The sequence below is a fragment of the Tribolium madens genome, unplaced genomic scaffold (genome assembly GCF_015345945.1).
Source record: "Tribolium madens isolate multiple individuals breed KSU strain unplaced genomic scaffold, Tmad_KSU_1.1 Scaffold_3;HRSCAF=73;Tcas5.2_LG2, whole genome shotgun sequence".
In the NCBI taxonomy this organism is placed as follows: Eukaryota; Metazoa; Arthropoda; class Insecta; order Coleoptera; family Tenebrionidae; genus Tribolium; species Tribolium madens.
In genome coordinates, this window is record NW_025401006.1 from 8,294,145 (window position 1) to 8,312,192 (window position 18,048).

The 18,048-nt window shown below is 32.4% G+C and overlaps 3 protein-coding genes across 8 annotated transcripts in view; 1 reads left to right on the forward strand and 2 right to left on the reverse strand.

The window, feature by feature from the left end:
- Nucleotides 1-1,894: 1,894 nt before the first annotated feature.
- LOC123007312 (glycerophosphodiester phosphodiesterase 1) lies at nucleotides 1,895-4,398 on the forward strand. Of its 2 annotated transcripts, XM_044402543.1 has the most exons (7): nucleotides 1,895-2,064; nucleotides 2,118-2,946; nucleotides 2,990-3,165; nucleotides 3,227-3,332; nucleotides 3,389-3,481; nucleotides 3,531-3,760; nucleotides 3,866-4,398. In XM_044402543.1, the coding sequence occupies exons 2-7, from the start codon at nucleotides 2,638-2,640 to the stop codon at nucleotides 4,020-4,022; spliced, it is 1,071 nt and encodes a 356-aa protein (XP_044258478.1). In that variant the 5' UTR covers nucleotides 1,895-2,064; nucleotides 2,118-2,637; the 3' UTR covers nucleotides 4,023-4,398. The 2 variants fall into 2 exon arrangements, with proteins under 2 accessions (XP_044258478.1, XP_044258479.1); XM_044402544.1 differs by lacking the exon at nucleotides 1,895-2,064 and having other exon boundaries at nucleotides 2,113-2,946.
- Nucleotides 4,399-4,781: 383 nt separating this feature from the next.
- On the reverse strand, nucleotides 4,782-6,170 carry LOC123007499 (protein farnesyltransferase/geranylgeranyltransferase type-1 subunit alpha). The gene is made up of 5 exons (XM_044402833.1): nucleotides 5,973-6,170; nucleotides 5,800-5,923; nucleotides 5,517-5,750; nucleotides 5,256-5,456; nucleotides 4,782-5,201 (listed from the first exon to the last, which is right to left on the reverse strand). The coding sequence occupies exons 1-5, from the start codon at nucleotides 6,106-6,108 to the stop codon at nucleotides 4,901-4,903; spliced, it is 996 nt and encodes a 331-aa protein (XP_044258768.1). The 5' UTR covers nucleotides 6,109-6,170; the 3' UTR covers nucleotides 4,782-4,900.
- A 357-nt stretch (nucleotides 6,171-6,527) lies between these two features.
- The window catches only part of LOC123007102 (Kv channel-interacting protein 1-like), a 74,968-nt gene continuing 63,447 nt past the window's right edge, over nucleotides 6,528-18,048 (reverse strand). For 3 of the 5 annotated variants that reach the window (XM_044402153.1, XM_044402152.1, XM_044402151.1), the window contains 2 exons: nucleotides 12,693-12,905; nucleotides 6,528-8,221 (listed from right to left, as the gene is read on the reverse strand). In XM_044402153.1, coding sequence (XP_044258088.1) covers nucleotides 8,111-8,221; nucleotides 12,693-12,905 — 324 coding nt within the window. In that variant the 3' untranslated portion in view covers nucleotides 6,528-8,110. The remainder of the gene's footprint in view (nucleotides 8,222-12,692; nucleotides 12,906-18,048) is intronic. The other 2 variants (XM_044402155.1, XM_044402154.1) reach the window with 1 other exon arrangement.

Below are 18,048 nucleotides of genomic sequence, written 5' to 3' on the forward strand. Positions count from 1 at the left end.
GAAAAATTCTACCTTAAAAGTAGATACTAAAAAACGAAACCAAACAAAATTTAAACACACAATAAAAAGAGCATACCAAGGACAAAGTATGTAACAAATAATTGGAACTCGAAGGGGAAAAATTAACTGGGAAATTGTTTGAACATTACTAGTGAAAGTTGATTGAAAAGTGTTTTTTGATATTTTGCGCCAAATATCCAAAGATTGCTTTATATTCTGTATTTTTTTAGATAAATTTAAAACAAAACATACAACCAAAAGATGGCTCTAGTAGTTTCTGTTTACTACTGTTTGTTGTAATTTACAGAAATCTGTAAATAAAAGCAAGTGGCGCCGTCTCTTGGTTGTATGTTTTTCATAAACTTATTTGCCTATGCCTGTTGATCAACCCTGCCTATGACATTTATTTGACTATGACATTTGTGTGGCTGAAAGTGCCAAGAACCAACAGCCAAAATACTTAGGGTACTTTTACCCTAAACCTCCCCAGATTGCGATGCCCCTGAGTAAAAATTTTCACATTTTATATTAGAATTTGTTTGGGTGTATAAAGATTATCAGTTGTATCAAATTTTGTAATTTTATCTACAATGGTTGCTGAAATATTGAAAAAAATTTATTAAAAAATGTACCCCTTTCAGGAGATGTAGCTCCCTTATATAATATTTTTCGATACATGTTCATTAAAATTTGATTATCTATCACCTGTTTAAATTTGTAACAATGAAAACGGAACACTCTATTTTCTATTTACTTAGATTTTTAAATTTTAATGCTGTAAATTATAGAACAACCACTAGAATAATAAATATAAAATAAGATTTAATATAAATTGCACCTCAAATAACTATTTTTACACCACTTGTTGTACTTTTAATAACAACTAACACAATAAATGCTGAATAACACTGAACATTTTGCTGAGTTACTCGTAAATATCGTTTATCCCTTTAACTTTACCAGCATTAGTAGAAACAATTAATGTGTTGCATAAGTACTTAATTTTTCTAAAAACTGAAAATGTATTGTTAACTTACCCTTTAATCCGGATCTTTGTAGTACAATTGTTTCCTCTATTTCCTAGAGGATTCCTCCTACTGGCACCCACTAATCACTCAAAGTTTTAAACATCGCAAACTACTAAATGTCTTTCGCACTGAACCGCCAAATAAGTAATAATGTATCCGGACAATTAATACATTTCAAGTAACTCGTACAGGAGCTTGGCTAAAACTGACTAGTTATTGTAATAATTCCCTAAAAAACGGCAAGATCCACAAAAACCCATTTCGTAAGAGTTTTATTCTAAAAGACTGCGTAATCCCGCCATTCGCAATTTCACAAAGTAATTCGAATATTACCCAATTCCACCTTCACCATTCTTTGCGCCTTTTACACTTGTTTACTCAACAAACTGATTTTTTGTCATACGATTAAACAACCCTCCGATTTACCTCACATGACGTCAAGATGCATCAGATTGCCTACGGGATACCGTTCTGGTGCGTCCAAACACTAATTTTTACCAACTATTTCTCTCACAAAATTTAAGCCAATAAAATCTTTCAAATTATCGATAATTTGCCCGTGTGCTAAATTACCGCAAATCGGATTAGATGAATCTGAGAAATGTAAAAGATTTTTTTTTTTAATTTCTCATAATGCAAATATAGCTTAGTAGAAAGTTGAGGGTCGGTTTCTGAAACGGTTTATCTTTAGATAAAGTTTATCGGTTCCATAATTGCTATAGAAACACCAATCAGATGAGTACTACTACTATCGAACCGATAAAATTTATCTAATGCTAAATCGTTCTAGAAACCGGACATAAACCCGTCACACCAAACTTTTATTCCAAACACGACGCATTTCAACCACAAAGTGGTCGTGAAATAAAAGTTTGGTGTGATGGGTTTAATCGTGTTTTTTGTTTATTGTTTCCATACCAAGAATTCATAGTGACCATGTAATTTATTGTAAAGTTGGCAGCCCCTAGCTCGCGACCTCTAGTGTATGGGTAGTGTCCACGTTGGCAGCAGAATTAACTAAATAGTGTGAACAATTGTGACAGGCGCAGTAGATTTTATATGTGAAGTATTCTAAAACGACTTTTTCAGAATTGCCACTTTGATAGATTTGTCCCTAAAAAAACAATTGGATGTTTAAAGTCAGATTTACAGAATTCAATTTTTACAAATTTACACAGCGAAATGGCCACTATAAATCGACCGCGACTTTATTAGACAGGATGTGTCAGAACTCGAGTTCCAAAGAAAAATGTTAAGTACGATAAGATACCAGGAACATGGAAAAAATGTTAAAAAAATTCAATCTATCAAAAAAAAAATTGACATTTATTTTGTGAATTTTTGGCCACTATGAGACTGAACCACAATCGGATTGGGCAAGTGGACGGTGGACGTTGTCAAATTTGTCGGTTGTAAGATTTGGCTCGCGCGGCGTGCGCACGTCACTTGTCAAACGTTCGTGTCATTGTGGGGGTGGGTGATAACAGTGGGCATTGTTTTCTTATCAACATTTAAACAATCCGAAAACCTCTTCACAACTTTCCAAATTTTCCTCTCCTTCATGTGCCTTACAGTGATAATCATTACATAATCCCACCTAACCTCAAATATGAAACACTCCCCCGTTATCAACCTGTTCTTTTCATCCCTTATCATTGTCGCGGCATTTTACGGCTCCTGGAGCTTACTCACAGAAGTCATTAAAACAATTTTACCATTTGGGCTAATTCTAGTATTGCTCTTAGTGTGTGTCGTTTATTTCCTCCGTGTCCCACCCCCTAGTCCCGAGACAGTTGAGGCAATTTTAGGTAAAGACCCTGCAGTTGCTTCCAATGATGATGCTTACGTTATGAAGACAGTGGCGCATAGAGGGGCCGGATTGGATGCTCCTGAAAACAGTCTCGCAGCTTTTAAAATGGTAGGTTTAACAGACATTACTTGGGGATAATTGGTGGTTTTAGTGTCACGAAAAAGGGTGCGACGCGATTGAATTTGATGTTACTTTGACCAAAGATGATGTTCCTGTTGTCTTTCATGATAATTCTGTAGAGAGGATGAGTGATTCTAATTTGGTCATCGCGGAACACAAGTGGGCAGATTTGTCCAATATTGACATATCAGTAAAGCATTTGTATAAGTAAGTTCGAGTTTTAGCGATTTAAGCTTAGATCGGCTTTTCTTTAATCAATTTTTAACAGGGACAGATTTGCTAAAACTAATATCCCCACATTAGAACAAACCGTAACTCAGCTTCTAGCTTCAGGCCAAAGGATGTTTATTGATATTAAAGACAATAATAGAAAGGTATAACTAACACTTATCTGGCGATTTTTGCGATTTTATGATTTGTTTTTAATCAGTTTGTTAAAATAATTCACGACCTTTTCGACCGCTACCCTGACCTGTACTCAAGAGCCGTAGTCTCCTCTTTTAACCCCATATTAATCTATCTTGTAAGTCGCAGTTGCGCCCCTTCAACCAACATTACTAAAACGGTTTTAGATCAGAAAAGGCAACCCAAAAATCGTTTGTTCCCTCGCTTGGAGATCTGACGCATTTGCTTATGACTCATTTAACTATCCGGTGGGGCCTGGCATTCGGCGCTCCAAAGTTTGGTACAAACATTTCTTCTTAGTTTTCTTAGATTTGCTACACGAATGGGCTTTACCGAGAATCACTTACTATCTTCTAGGATTGTCGGTTATTTTACTACATAAGGATGCCGTCAATGGGTAAGGAAATTGCTTGTGCTGAGGTTGGTTAAAGTTGCATTTTCTCCATCAAATTAAATTGGAAAAATTTAACTTTGACGGACTTTAGAATTGTGTTATTTTTAGACGGGCGGTCTTCAATTGGCGCAATAGGGGACTGAGGGTGATGGCTTGGACGGTAAATACGCCGGCTGAAAAACAATTTCTTGCACGTGTGCTTAAAATTACTTACCTTACTGACACTTTAACGGGTGAAGGGACTACGCATACTCCTCTTTTGTAAATAAAAGTCAAGTAAATTTTTTGGATGTATGGAAATGGGTTCAGTCTATTAATAGGGGCAGCTCATGTATAGGGTAGCCATTTGCGCAAGTTTCATTGGAACCTTAGCCAAAAACATGATCTCGTTTTTTCTGCTGCATGTTGTAATTTTGGTCTTGATTTTTTTAAAATTGCAATCAGTATTTTAATGAAAATATTTTTGTTATATGATTTTGTGTCATAATTTTTAAACACTTATGGTCCAATATTTTATTAGGTATACATATAGTGTGTACATCAAATTTTATTAGTTCTGAATGAGAGTTTATGCATATTTTTTAATGCCAGATACAAATTTATTTTGTATTTACATATCTTATTAAAGTAAATAAAACATCTATGGTTTATAATTGAAATGAATTCCTGTCCACCTCGAATTTTTCTATGGTTTTAAGGCGTAATTATTAAAAATTATTGCCTCGGACTTCTTGAACAGATAGCCCGAGTCTTGTGGTGTGATCAACCTCACCATTTTCGGTAGAAATTTGATGTGATTGAGACGAGAAGTAAGGCTCTTAACCGAAGAAACTCGAGCCAAATGTCATTCAACAAATTGTACGTTTTAAGAAATAATAAAAAATAGAGTTACGATTTTTATTTTATTTCACAATAATCTATCAGCTATTTTAAAAATTCGTAAAGTGTAATTTAGGTTTTCATGAGGGATTCGGATGGTGATGCAAAATTTTAGTTATTTCTGTCTACAAAAAGAGGACGTTCATTGTGGCATATTTCGATTTGTATTTAAACTTTGAAAAAAAATACAATTATGGAAACATTGACACGTACAAAAGTTACAAATTAAGTAAACATCACAGAAATTTTTTCTTCCACTTTATTTTAGTTTTCTGCTTCTACTTGTGATTCTTCTTTCTTGCTTTTCTTCTCAATGGTTTCAGCCATAAATTGCCAATATTTGGCTCTGACTGTATCATATTTTTCCGCAAGTTCGTTACATAAGTTTTTGGCTCTTTCTAAATTGTAAAGTGGATCTTCATTGCCTTGAGAAACTTGTTCTGAACACATGTCAACAAGTAGAGCTAATAAAAATGGAGACCTATTTCCTGAGTTGTATAATTCTTCACAAAAATCAGTGACTTTTTTGTTGCGACTAAGTCCACACTTATCATGCAATAAAACGCTAAAAATAAAAGATTAATAAGGCAATTATTGCATTTGCTTATAGCGTCAATACCCTCTTAAATAGTTCCAAGCACTTTCGTTTTCTGTTACAACTTTAATATTGGATAAAGCATAATCAACTTCTCTATTTAAGACTTCCTCTGTGAATCCGGTTGTGCCCATAACTACAAAATATCTTTGATTCCAAGCTGAATTATTCCTGATATCATCAGAAATAAGACTATCAATATACTCAAGCTCTCCATCATACAAACTATTAATAAATAAAAATTATTTAATCATTAAGTGAATTAAAACAATGTGAATAACATACTTAAAAGTTTTGATTATCCACTGCCTGTGCTGCCAGGCATGATAATTTTTTGCATCTTTTGCTAGAACAGTTTCAGTCAAGTACTTCTCCTTTGAGGGATCCTGTAACCATTCCACAAGAACCTTCCTATGATGCCAAACCTGATAATTTTTAGGTTGATTATAAACAATAATCTTCTCGATAAAGTTCATTTCCTCGTTCAAATCCTTATTTAATGCTTTCAAAATTTCACGCCTCAAATATGAAAATTATCCCCCCAAATCGAGAAAAAAATTACAGTTACCTGTACTGCCACACTGTGTAATTTGCAGGATTTAGGGCTGCAGCGTCCTTTGTAAGATTAAGCGCTCGTTCTGATTTCTCTCCACTTTGCAAAACAGCTCGGAAATAATCAAAAACGTCCTTAACTGAAAGCTTTTGTAGTTATAAAGTTGAGCTTATGTTCACCAAACTTACACTGCTCAGTGTAATCAATAGCAACTACTGGTTGATCCCCATCATCCTGAGGCACGGGAGTCACATCTTTCCATTCTCTACGATCTTTGTATAACTGGAATGTGGTATTACCTTCGTCGCTGCTACTTTCACTCATTTTCTTATCAACAAATCGCCCCTTTTCTCGACCTAACCCCAAAATTAGATTTGTCAATAATTTGACGCATGACAAATAAATTTCTTGTATTTACAGGCCGAGTGAGCGACAGCTCGAAAAACACAGTTGCCCAGCTAGCCTTGTCAACTGTATAATTGGTTGCAGATAATTAGTCTCTTGTTTTTTACTAACAATAACATAATATGATACTTTGTTCCCTTAGGAATAAAATTAATGAAATACAGATTTTTACTTTTAAATTAAACTGAAATTGTATGAATTGAATTTTTTATTTGTGTTTTTTACCTAGTGAGCAATGAAGTCGAAGCGCAAACTTCTAAATAAAAAAACTTCTTGATAGGTACTGATTTTTACTTTTAAAATTGCAATTAAATAAACTGAATATTTTGACAAATTAGTTGACATTATTTAACAAATTATCATGTCCTTATGTTATTATTAATTTAGTCTGTTGAGAGGAAAGTTTTGGATGCATCTCTGGAATAAATAATATCGTTTCGGTATCCCTTCGGTCGCCTCTGACATTAATTCGAAATTAACTACGTTACCTATACATTTGAAACTAAAGTAGTTGTTTATTACCATGATACATAAATAACTAAAAAAAAAAACACGATAAGGGATTTGTAATATGTTTATAACATTAAAAATGGGTACATAATAGATCTCCTGACTTGTCATATTTACAAATAACAATGAGTTTTTGAGATACGTAACATTAAAATGGGCCTTATACTATTCTATACAAATATAAACAGTGATTAGGATGAGGATAGGAATATTTGTGAATTATCTCGACCATATTTTGGTAACATTAAGCTTAACTAGAAATAAATGTAATCTGCGCCTTGCAGCTTGTTTTAAAACATTCGTATTTGGCACAGCACTAATTTTTACCCATTAAATAACATATACAAAAATGATAAACATTAATAACATAGAAGAACATTATCCTTATCAATTTCGGTACATAGCACCATAGACGCTCCATTATAAAATAACTTTTGTAATAAAAAAGCTACGTAATTTAGGTTTTTCTAACCAAAATATTGTCAATCTTTTGACTAACATACATCACACATTTAGATCCTAGTACATTGAACAGTCTTACATATATCAACAATAATATAATCTAGAATTTAGGTAGGTATATAATGACATACAGATATGTCTAACGAATATGGCTCACTAGCATCTTAGGTGAATAATGATATCGTCGCTTTATTTATATCGCTAAGATGTTTCCCAAATAAGTACCCAAAATTTGGGGAAACTTTTAAAAGCTTTATACCCAATTCCACAATTTTGTTGGTATTACATGGTTAATATAAAAATATCTATGTTTCAATAACAAATTTAAATTGTCGCAGATAAATTCAAAACCACTGGTGTTTGTTAAAATAGTTAAAATAAATCACATGCAATTTTGAAGTTTTTCCTATATAAATTGTAGCTAATGACAGTTGAAAAAACCCAGAGGGTTAAGTAATCTAATCCCGTTTCAGATCAAGGGGCGTTTAGCGAAAACGCATTTAGCAATCAGTTACAGCAGCATATTTTTTGAGTAATTGCCCCAGCACAATGTTAATAAATAAGTGTCTGCTTAAATAATGTAGGTATTTGTTTCAGTATTTTTATCTATGCTATATTTATCTGAAGTTTAATTTCTATATATTTAAAATATATTATTTTATCTACATCCTTTTTTATAAAAACTGTAAGAAATTTGGTATAAATATACAAACTTACGGTGTAAAACGAACCGTAATCATCCGCAAATCCCACAATTACCACCGGACACGTCAAATCGCTTTAGCTTTTATTCGTCCCACACCGTAGCTTGCTGGCTTTTTCTTAAATAGTTTTGTTGATAATTTATCACTGTTTTAAATAATTTAATTACGTTGGTCATTGTCATTGAATCGCGGTCGACATTCGTTCATGTCCAAGAGGGAGGTGGACGAACGCCGACTGGTGAACGTCATATCGATGAATCGAAAACGGCCATGGAAGAAGAGATATCTTCATCTTTTCTGCAGCACTCAAGAAATTCATCCAGGGTGACGACGCCGTCCTTGTTCTTGTCCATTTTCTGCAATCGTAAAATTTTATGAGATGGGGGGCGGTTATCGGCAATGCCCATGTTGTTTATAATAATCGCTAAGATCGGACCACTCTTGTTGAATAATTCCAGAACGTTCTATTGCCAGAAACTGGACTTAATAGTATTTGACGATATTATTTTAGTCGTGTTCGAAATGCATTTTGTTTTCTCGAGAGGACAAGGTTGTCGTTGAAAATGAACGGCTGGGGCACAAGCGGGCCATAAAATGTTGTTTTCTACTTCTTTTATCAAAAAATTGTTAAAATATATCCGACGGCTGATCCTCCGGGAATCGGCTTTGTATCAGTAATGCTCAGCTACAACTTTCGGCAAAGTTTTAAACTGATAACTTTGTCACAATGAATAAACTCCTCTTTGTTTCGAATACACATGGACTGACTATAGCGAATGCAAATCAATAAAATCCAACATTTGTCTCATTCTTCAAACAAAGCGAAATTGTTGTCTTATTTAAAAAGATAACATAAAACAGGTTTTGAAGCGTCAGTGGTGCAGGCAGATACAGGGTGTTCGGTCCCGGCTGATAACACCTAAACTTACTTCTTTTTTTCAAAAAGTAAATATTTAAGTAATAATATTAATTCTTGGCTTTCTTAATAAATGTATCAAATCAAAAAAACATCCGGTGTTGCCGGAAATGCTACCAAATTTAGTTTTCCAAATAGAAAACCTATGTTTTTTTCTCGAAACAAGAAGAATTGGCATGAAAAATACGGTAAACCACTATTTATTACATTTTGCGTAACACAATGCAATCAGAAAACATCTTAAATCTTAGAATTTTATAAGGAAATTGGTCACGTAGCCTGATTTTTAATTTTAAAAGAAAGGTGTGAATAAAAAAATGCTTGGATACAGTTTAATTGTTGGTTGTACAAATCTAATTTGTCAGTTGATGAGCGAGTTCTCTTATGAAAACTCTTGGATTTTCATCGACTGATAACAGAACATTCAGATTTCCATTTTCTTGTTCTTTACTAAGAACCATAGGTTTTTTAGTTTTAAGAAGCGAACCTATTCGTTTCAGTTGTTTTTCAATTCGATTATTTTTATATTCGAATATTTTTCTCTATACTGTCTTTCAGTTTCCGGTCTAATTTTATTGCACTTAAAAAACACTTCAAGCTGATCTACCAATTCGTCGTAATTATTATCACCCATTATTAAAAATTTCAATAAGATTTATTGACAAATTAGGCTTTGTTAAAATAACAATTAAACGGTATCAAACATATTGCTTTCTGCATGAATACCTTCAACAAGTAAAATCCGCCTACCTTGCAAAATTTGCTAATAACATTTTAAAATTTAAATTGTTTTCTGAGTGCATTATGTAAAGTAAAATGTATTGTGTTTACCGTATTTTTCATGCCAATTATTATTGTTTCGAGCAAAAAACATAGGTGTTCCATTTGAAAAACTAAATTTGGTAGCATTTCCAGCCACACCGGATGTGCCAAAAAAATTTGATGCATTTACTAAGAAAGCCAGGAATGAATAGTATTATTTGAAAATGCAGTTTTTGAAAAAAAAAGTAAGTTTAGGTGTCGCTGGGGCGACTTAGACCGATCACCCAGTATAGAGTTTAGGGGGGTTTACCTATGTAAAAAATTTCGGGCACTCATATTTATTATTTATGTTATACAGGTGCGACAGAACTCGCGCCCCAGAGAAAAATGCCATGTAAAGTAAGATACAAGGATAATGGAAAAAATGTTAAAAAAATTCTACCTACTTATAAAAATTTCGAAGTTATGAGAGTTTAAATTTTAACTTTGACTCTATTTATTCCTGTTGGAAATATAAATTCCAAGTTTTTTGCTACAGAATATTAGAAGAAGAAATAAGGAAGCTGTAGCCTACATTGTAACTCTGTTTAATGTTATTTCTGCCTTTTATTAGCAAAATTTTTCTACCTTTACTAAATAATTATATTTTTTTTATGTTCCTGGTGGGTATCTTATCTTACTTGAAATTTTTCTCTGGAGCGCGAGTTTTGGGGCACCCTGTATATTATTTTATTTGTATTATATTTATTTATATTTATATTTATATTTAAATTATTATATTTGACAGTTAAAAATTTTGTCATTTGACATATGCGGTACCCAGATTGCTTGAATTGCTCAAAGTGCATTAGTTTCGATGTAATACTTTAATCTTCAACAATTTCTCTCAGTATGCATAGTCAGTGATGGTATAGTACAGAGTGGTTATAAATGATTTTCATCTAGCCAGCTTTGGAATTTTTTTGCATGTAACTTTATTTGTGCCGCTCTACTTTTTTGAAAGCTCTAGTTCTGTCATTAGTGTCACTTATTAATTAATAATAAATTGTGGTTAATTAAACATTTATTGTTTTAATTTATTACCAATAAGAATTGATAATAATGTATACTTTGGAAGAAAACAAGTTTATAATTGAAGACTATTTTCGAAGTGGACGCTTAGAAAACGGCGATTTTTTAATTTTGAGTTGAAACAAGTAGGTACCCTTATTTGCGTAAAGCGGCATTTTTTATTTTACATGGAAAATTCACAACTGGCTAGATGAAAATCATTTATAACCACTCTGTATATTAAAAAACAAGAGTTGCAAATACTCTCTTGTGATACGAGTAGTGAGAGGTTGTAACACGCGTTTGTTATACTATTTTTTTCCACTAAGCGCTTTTTAAATTTATGATTCTACTTGACAATTAAAAAAAATTTGACACTTGAAGTATACTCTACCCAAATTGCTCAAAAGTGGCCTAAACTGCATTAGTTTCGGTGAAATACGTTGAATTGCAAAAATTTTCTACTTAAAAACGACAGTTTATGGCCAGTGATGGCTCAAGTATTGCATAAAATGTTGCCAAAAAACAATTGTTTTCAGTTGCACCAAAGCTCTTATGTTTTTTATGCGCTTTCCCTTACTTATGCTTTGTTCATTTATTTGTTCTTTTGCTCTTTCTCTTTCTTATTATACATTCTCATTTGTTCTTATGCGCTCTCTTATTAGGTATACTTATTAGAACATGTGCGCATATTTTAAAATTCCGCTTTTATGCATCTGCCATCTTTTATCGCTAATTTGAATTTGAATTAGTACTGTCGGTACCGACAGTCTCAATGTTTCAATTCAATATATATTCATTCAAACACAAAATTTGTCAAAAATTTATTTCTTGCATTTTTACAACGTTTTTGTACTTTTTTAAGTGTCTTGACTTAAGAGTGCAAATAGTTCAATTCCAAAGTTTTGAATTTTTCGATTTTTGTAAAAATTTTGGGCGATTTTCGAAACTCGGAGCGGTTTATTGCTAATAACTTTGGAATTATTGACGCTACTCCTTTTTGTTTGCTACCGTTGGAAAGCTATTGGAAAGCAAATTTAATTTTTTATCGTATAAAGGAAAAGATAATTGAAGGGGCAAGTGAAAGAAGGTGTTAAGTTACAAAAACATATTTATGAGATAATTGGATTTTAGTAAAATTAACTGTTTATTATTGCGATATGGCCCTTTCTAACACACATATGAATAAAGTTAAGTAAATGCTTCTACTTATAATAGTAAAAGATAGACGAAATTTAGATTTTATGAGAAAGAAAGACACAAAACTATAGTAAAAGCTTTTGCTACATTTTATTCAGTCTATCTGCTTTGCTTTGATTTGAGAGATAGAGCCAAATGATGATGCCACAAGTCGCATCATGTACTTAAATCCTTCATCCACATCAAACTGGACTTTAAAAAAAAATGTTACTTAAGACCTTTTTCCACTTGCCCCTACGTTATATAGTTATTGAGAAAATTGCTGATAAAATAAAAAATATGCAAAATATTAATTTAACTATAACTCCTAAACGATCAACAATTTTGCAATTTTCTCGACGCCAATCGATTTCTCGGAACATTTTGTATGCATAACAAATTTAACGTTTGAGGTACAGTTTTGCCGAAATTCCAAAATTTGTATGTTTAATTTGGTTGTTTCTAAAATACAATTTTATTTTTTTTTAATTTTATTTTATAATTTTGTCTGATTTTGTTCTGGGAGGGTTTTAACCCCCAAAACCCCCGCCTCGCCACGCCACTGTGAAGCGTCATAGAACTAAGTAATTAATAAATGTAACGAATGACTTTTTTAGCACGACATACTGGTCGCCTAGAAATTAAGCAAATAGATATATTTAGCTTTCATTCCGTTCATACAAATTGCAACAAAATAGTTTAAAAAAGTTTTTTTCTAAACTCAGAAGTATACGAGATTATTGAGAGCATCCAGTAATTCGATTCCTTGTTGTAAAGGTCTCGTTTCTTTGACCCTCACATACAAGTTGTTATTGACACAAAGCACACTCCCAAAAGACATCGGTTTATTCGGGCAAGTCGCTCTTTTTTTAGGAAAATCCAATCAAGAGTAAGATTTATTTCGCTTGCGACAATTTCACCTGAAATATCCTGTCGACTTTTTCCTTAACGGTGTCTTCATCAACACAAGGTTCCGCAACCTTTCCCATCAAATCATATATCGCACTAACAATGTCCGTCATTTCCTCCCGCGTTATGCACCCATCTCCATTAATATCATATAAGGTGAAAGCCCAGCGCAGTTTCTCGTCTAGCGAACCTCGAGATAAAATGGACAAATTCTGCACGAAATCCTGAAACAAGAGATTATTGCTCCGTCAATATCCTAACAATTGTGCTTTCGATTTTCATTTAACTCGCAGTTAATGGAGTTCAAACTTTAAACTTCAGGTTTTAAATAAGTGATAAGTAAAGCCTGAAAGACGGTGTCAATTTTCGCTTCATTTGTTTTAAATTATTTTCGCAACTTTCCCCTTCATACTGATATTGAGAGTTTGATCTAAATGAAACAACGGTCCGGAAGTTTTTTATCAATAAAACTTTGTAGTACATGTTTTCAAAAAGTCCATCTCGGGCATCACTCGGGGAAATATCCATTCGGATGCCACAGACGTAAACTTCATTATACTGCATAAAAGTTCAATAAAATTTTACTTCAAAGAATGTGAATGCGAATCGGAAACATCAAAGCAAAAAATTGCATGAATTTGTAGATTGTAGAGGACTTTGTAGTGTTTCTGGACACTGTTAGAAGAGTTTTTATTTCAATGAGCACAAGAGCTTAAGTTTATTAAAATTAAAAACATAAAAATTGGTTAAATCCTCAAAATATTTTCGAAATTGTAAATTCTGTATATAAATAATTACAAAATGTAAGCCTTAAAAGTCAAAATGCCTAAAAGAAATTATACAAATTAGTTGGAAACTTTGTGTTAATTAACTCTTGAATTACATTATCTCTAAATTGAATTGTTTTAATTTTTTTTTGTTAAAATCAATAGAAATAAAAGAAATTATGATTTATATAAACTGTTTCTTTAATCCTACTTTAATTAAAAATAATAATAATTTAGTTGTAAAATTTCTGCATTCATATTAATTTATAAACTGTAGAAAACCCTCTCTGAAAGGTGTCTTAATCAGCGACATTATTGAAATTCTCTCCTCTCGATCAATGTTGCACTACACAATTATTAGTAAATTATCAAAGCCACAGGGTACTTATATGTTACATAATTATAATCAATTGAAATTCAAAACCTCAAATGGTAATTGTCAAAGTCTGTGATTTTAAACAAATTAACTCAGAATCGTGATTGGTCCATTTGTATGCAGTCAGGAACATCGTCACAATTTTATCGGTGAATAAAAAGTCTGCTCTTAACGTCTATGTAATCAGATGTTTTCCGAACATTGCTTGCGGTGTTTTTGTACTTGATAAATCTATAATTTGAAGACCAAAATGTGATGAGAAATTTAAAGTGTAAGGCTGCAGGACTATAGATCAAATATGGTTGTGGTCTGTGGTTGGAAAATTTGTAGATGCAGCTTCGGGTGGGTTAAATATGGATTTAGGTTTAAATGTCAAGTTATGTTAGGTCAGGGGAAACTAAACTCAATTCGAGTGCACTGTTTTAAAATGAGAATGCATTTGAAGGATCATTGTCCTATCTGTTTACTATAAGCCCCAATACCGGTCGATCACTACTCCGTTATCCTTTAATAGACATAAGGACGTTGGCGAGGTCATAGGAGCGGAGCAAAAGGATAAAACGCATATCCATCCATCAATTTGACGTGGTAGACTGTGTTGGTGCCTCATAGTCCTGAATAGGCCGAGACACACCCTTTCCCATTATCCTCACGGTCGTCACTTTCAATGAATCCATTTGCATTGCCTATCGAGGGAAATAAAATAGGTGGTTTTTGTGGGTAAAGCGTTTTGCTTGGAAACGACTTGTTAAACTTTGGCTTAATTGAGCGCTTTATACTGGAAAAAAATCCATGAATTTTCATATGGATCGAACATGTTGATAAATTGACTCTGACACTAACCGGGGCTGGGAAAGCTATATTTAAAAAATTTGATTTTTGGTCGTGAAAGGTAAAAGCTTGCACGGTTAAAATTACACGGATACATTATTTATTATAAACTTCATTCAGTTAATGTATGTTGCAAATTCGTTTGCATGTAGAATTACTGGTGAGGATGACACTAATGTAAAATTCTCGATTTTTTTAAAGCAAACAAATGGATTCATAAGTAAAGAAAAATGTTTTGTAATTAATTTAATGAATTATATCAGCTAAAACTGACTTTTAGACAAAAAAAGACTATCTAGATCTTTATTACAAAAGTCCGGATTTCTATGAAGTACCTATGGGCTAATTGAAAAGAAGCAGATTTTTGAAAAGAAGTAATAATCATAAAAACTAAACTGTTCCTTAATTAGCTCATGACAGTGTTAACTTTCTACCAAATTTGTATTTAAATTACGCTAATTTCATTTGACAACTTTATAAGTATTTGTGCAAGTAAGTTTAAAAGTTTTATGTCGTACTGCTATTAAGAAAACAGCAATTTTTTGCTATTTCCTTACTTTGCTTCTGTGAAGTAGGCTTTTCAATAAAAACATGTATGGATATTAGTAGTTTAAGTAATTAGATTCAGAAGCACTAATTGAGTGCCTGCTATCTTTCTTTCTTATTTCTACAGTGAAAATTGATATCACTCTCTCTTTGTCTAACAGTTACAAATGAAGAATTATAGCATCATTTTCAAGTTTTTTGTTTTTGTTTTTTGGTGTTTTATTTCAAATTTGTAATTTTGTAATAACAAAGGTTAGCCAATATTTACCTGCTTTAAAAAATATATTCAATAAAAGCACACAACAAAATCTCGTAATAAATAAACAAAACATAAATAATGCAAAAATATTTTTTTCAATTTGGTTGTGAAAAGCAACCGTTGTGATATGCCATTTTAATTGTCAAATCTTAATTTTATCACTAGTTATAAAATATCACATTATTTTATCACTAGTATTAAAATAGGCAAAAATAACACTATTTTCATAGTAACGCACCGACACTAGTATGATTTTGGAAAATTATTGAAATCACAGATTTAAAATTCGAATTTGATGCCAAACTTTTCACAACCAAATTGTAAAAAACCTTGCATAAAACACGGTGCAAAATGGCTATTTTTGCACACAACTCACGTCTTGTGAAAAACACGCTCATTTTGCAACTTGTTGCATAAATAGTAATTATAGTAATTAATTATAGTAGGTACACATAAATTATTACGCGGTAAACAACTCGATTAATTTGCAAAGTTTTGATTTCAATTAGTTTCCAGTAATTTGTTGCAAACAAATTAGTAACATAGTAAGTAATTATTGAATTATTTTCACACATGTTAATGTTAAAGTACTGGGATTTATGTAATTAATCTCATTATAATACACTTTACTTAGGAACGTGAATACTTGTATGTATTTTCATTTAAGAATACAAACAACCAAATTAGTGTTTTACTAACCATTTGAGCACCGCTGTAGTATTTACAGCGAATTTAATTTTTATTAAGATTGTTAATAAAAATGTAAAGTAAAATTATTTTTTCTCAAATTTTTGGTATTGTCTTGTATTGATTATTTAAGGTTTTTTTCATAGTTTATATTTCGAAATTTAAGCTTTTCAACAGCGTCATTAAAGCACTCACATTTTATTCCATAAATTGTATCAAATTTTTGAAAAATATTTACATCGGAAGTTAGGTACTGCTTAAAAGCCACAACTAATGACTTGTGTAAATGTGTAAAGGAGTGCTTTGCTTAAAAGTCAGTTGTGATGACTGTGATGAGAAAAGGGTTTTCAAAGTTAAAGTCTAAGTTTTAAGACCTTTGAGATGTGCATTGCACCTATAAAAAGTTAGTGCTCATTTAAGTAAAAGGAATTAAAGCACACACATTTTAAATGTCACGATTTTCAACATCAAGACTTTTACAATGTCTGGTATCATCGTAAAAGCTTAAGAAAAAACTACTTTATGAGTGATGGTCTGTAATTTGTTTACTGTATCCGCTTAAACACTTCGGTTTAAGCGAAAAATAAGGCAAAAACTTCACAAACATCACCGTTAATAAATCAGAAGGAATTATAGTAGTTACAAATTGAACCTCCCGCAAACACAAGAAATCCACGGCCATATTGCCTCTTTTTTGAGTCAGACGTGCAAGGCACAAGATGTTTCGTAAATTCGCAATAAATATATCACCTAAAGTAGATACTTCTGTTTCTTTTATACCCTGTCATATAAAGCTGTTTTTTTCTCGTATTGGAAGTTCAAAATACAAAAGCGAAATATCGTGGATTATGAAAGCGTGACTCTATGGCGTCGATTGTGTTTAGTTCGCAAGGATGCTCGCTACGCCTCATTGTCATTTAAAGCTGCAATATGTCACACAGGACATATGCTCATTACTCAAAAAATGTGTTATCATCAACGCACACGCAGCGTTTAACTCGGAAATCTGCTAGTCTAAAGGATAATTCGTGTAGGGTAGGTCTCGTGGGATGTACGAATGCTTTGTGCTCCTGGGTGTTAATAAAACACATGTAATGAACGATTTTGCTGAAGACAGGTTTCACAGCGTTTATGAAGATAAATCGAGAGAGACAAATAATGGGTTTATTAATTTCAAAAACTTATTTCAGTTAATTTGTTTTCAACTTACGCAAATTTTGTGTAACCTATTGGAAATTACATCGTCTCAAAACTTCATCGACTCAAAAGTCTCCTTTCATCTCGGAAGCCGCCGAAGCTCAGGAAATGCATGCAGCATTTGTTCGCAACATACCTAGAATAAATGCAGAAGCAGTTGCTTTGAATTCTACACCTCCTCATCCGCCTTGTGCATACTAGATCCAATACCGCTTGAAAGCTCTCCTGATGCAACATGAACCATGATGATTTACGTAAACAAAGTTTTTTAGCTTTTCGAAACTCGGTTACATTCCACCGGATCGAAATATAGAAAATTTAAATCAATGTTATAACTCAGTAGCAATCTACTGCCCACAATGGATGTTATTCTGGTAAATATTGCAGCGGTGCAATTTACTGTAACTCCTTTAAAGTCATTTTGAATTATACATCAGGGTGAATCTTAACTGTTGATGTAGCTTTTGTGAAATAACACCCAGAGCTGAGTTGTTAAATGCATTATGAAAACACACTTTTATAGAGAATTGGAAAGATAAAATTTCAAACGAGATGGAGTTTCGAATTTTCTTGTCGTAAAAGAATAATATGGTTTAAAATGCAGTTTATGGTGGTGTTCGCCGGAGGTGCAATATAAACACAGGTTTCAAATGCATTTTCCTGTAAAAGTAATTAGTTTCAAAATTGATTTTTTGTGACAAAAA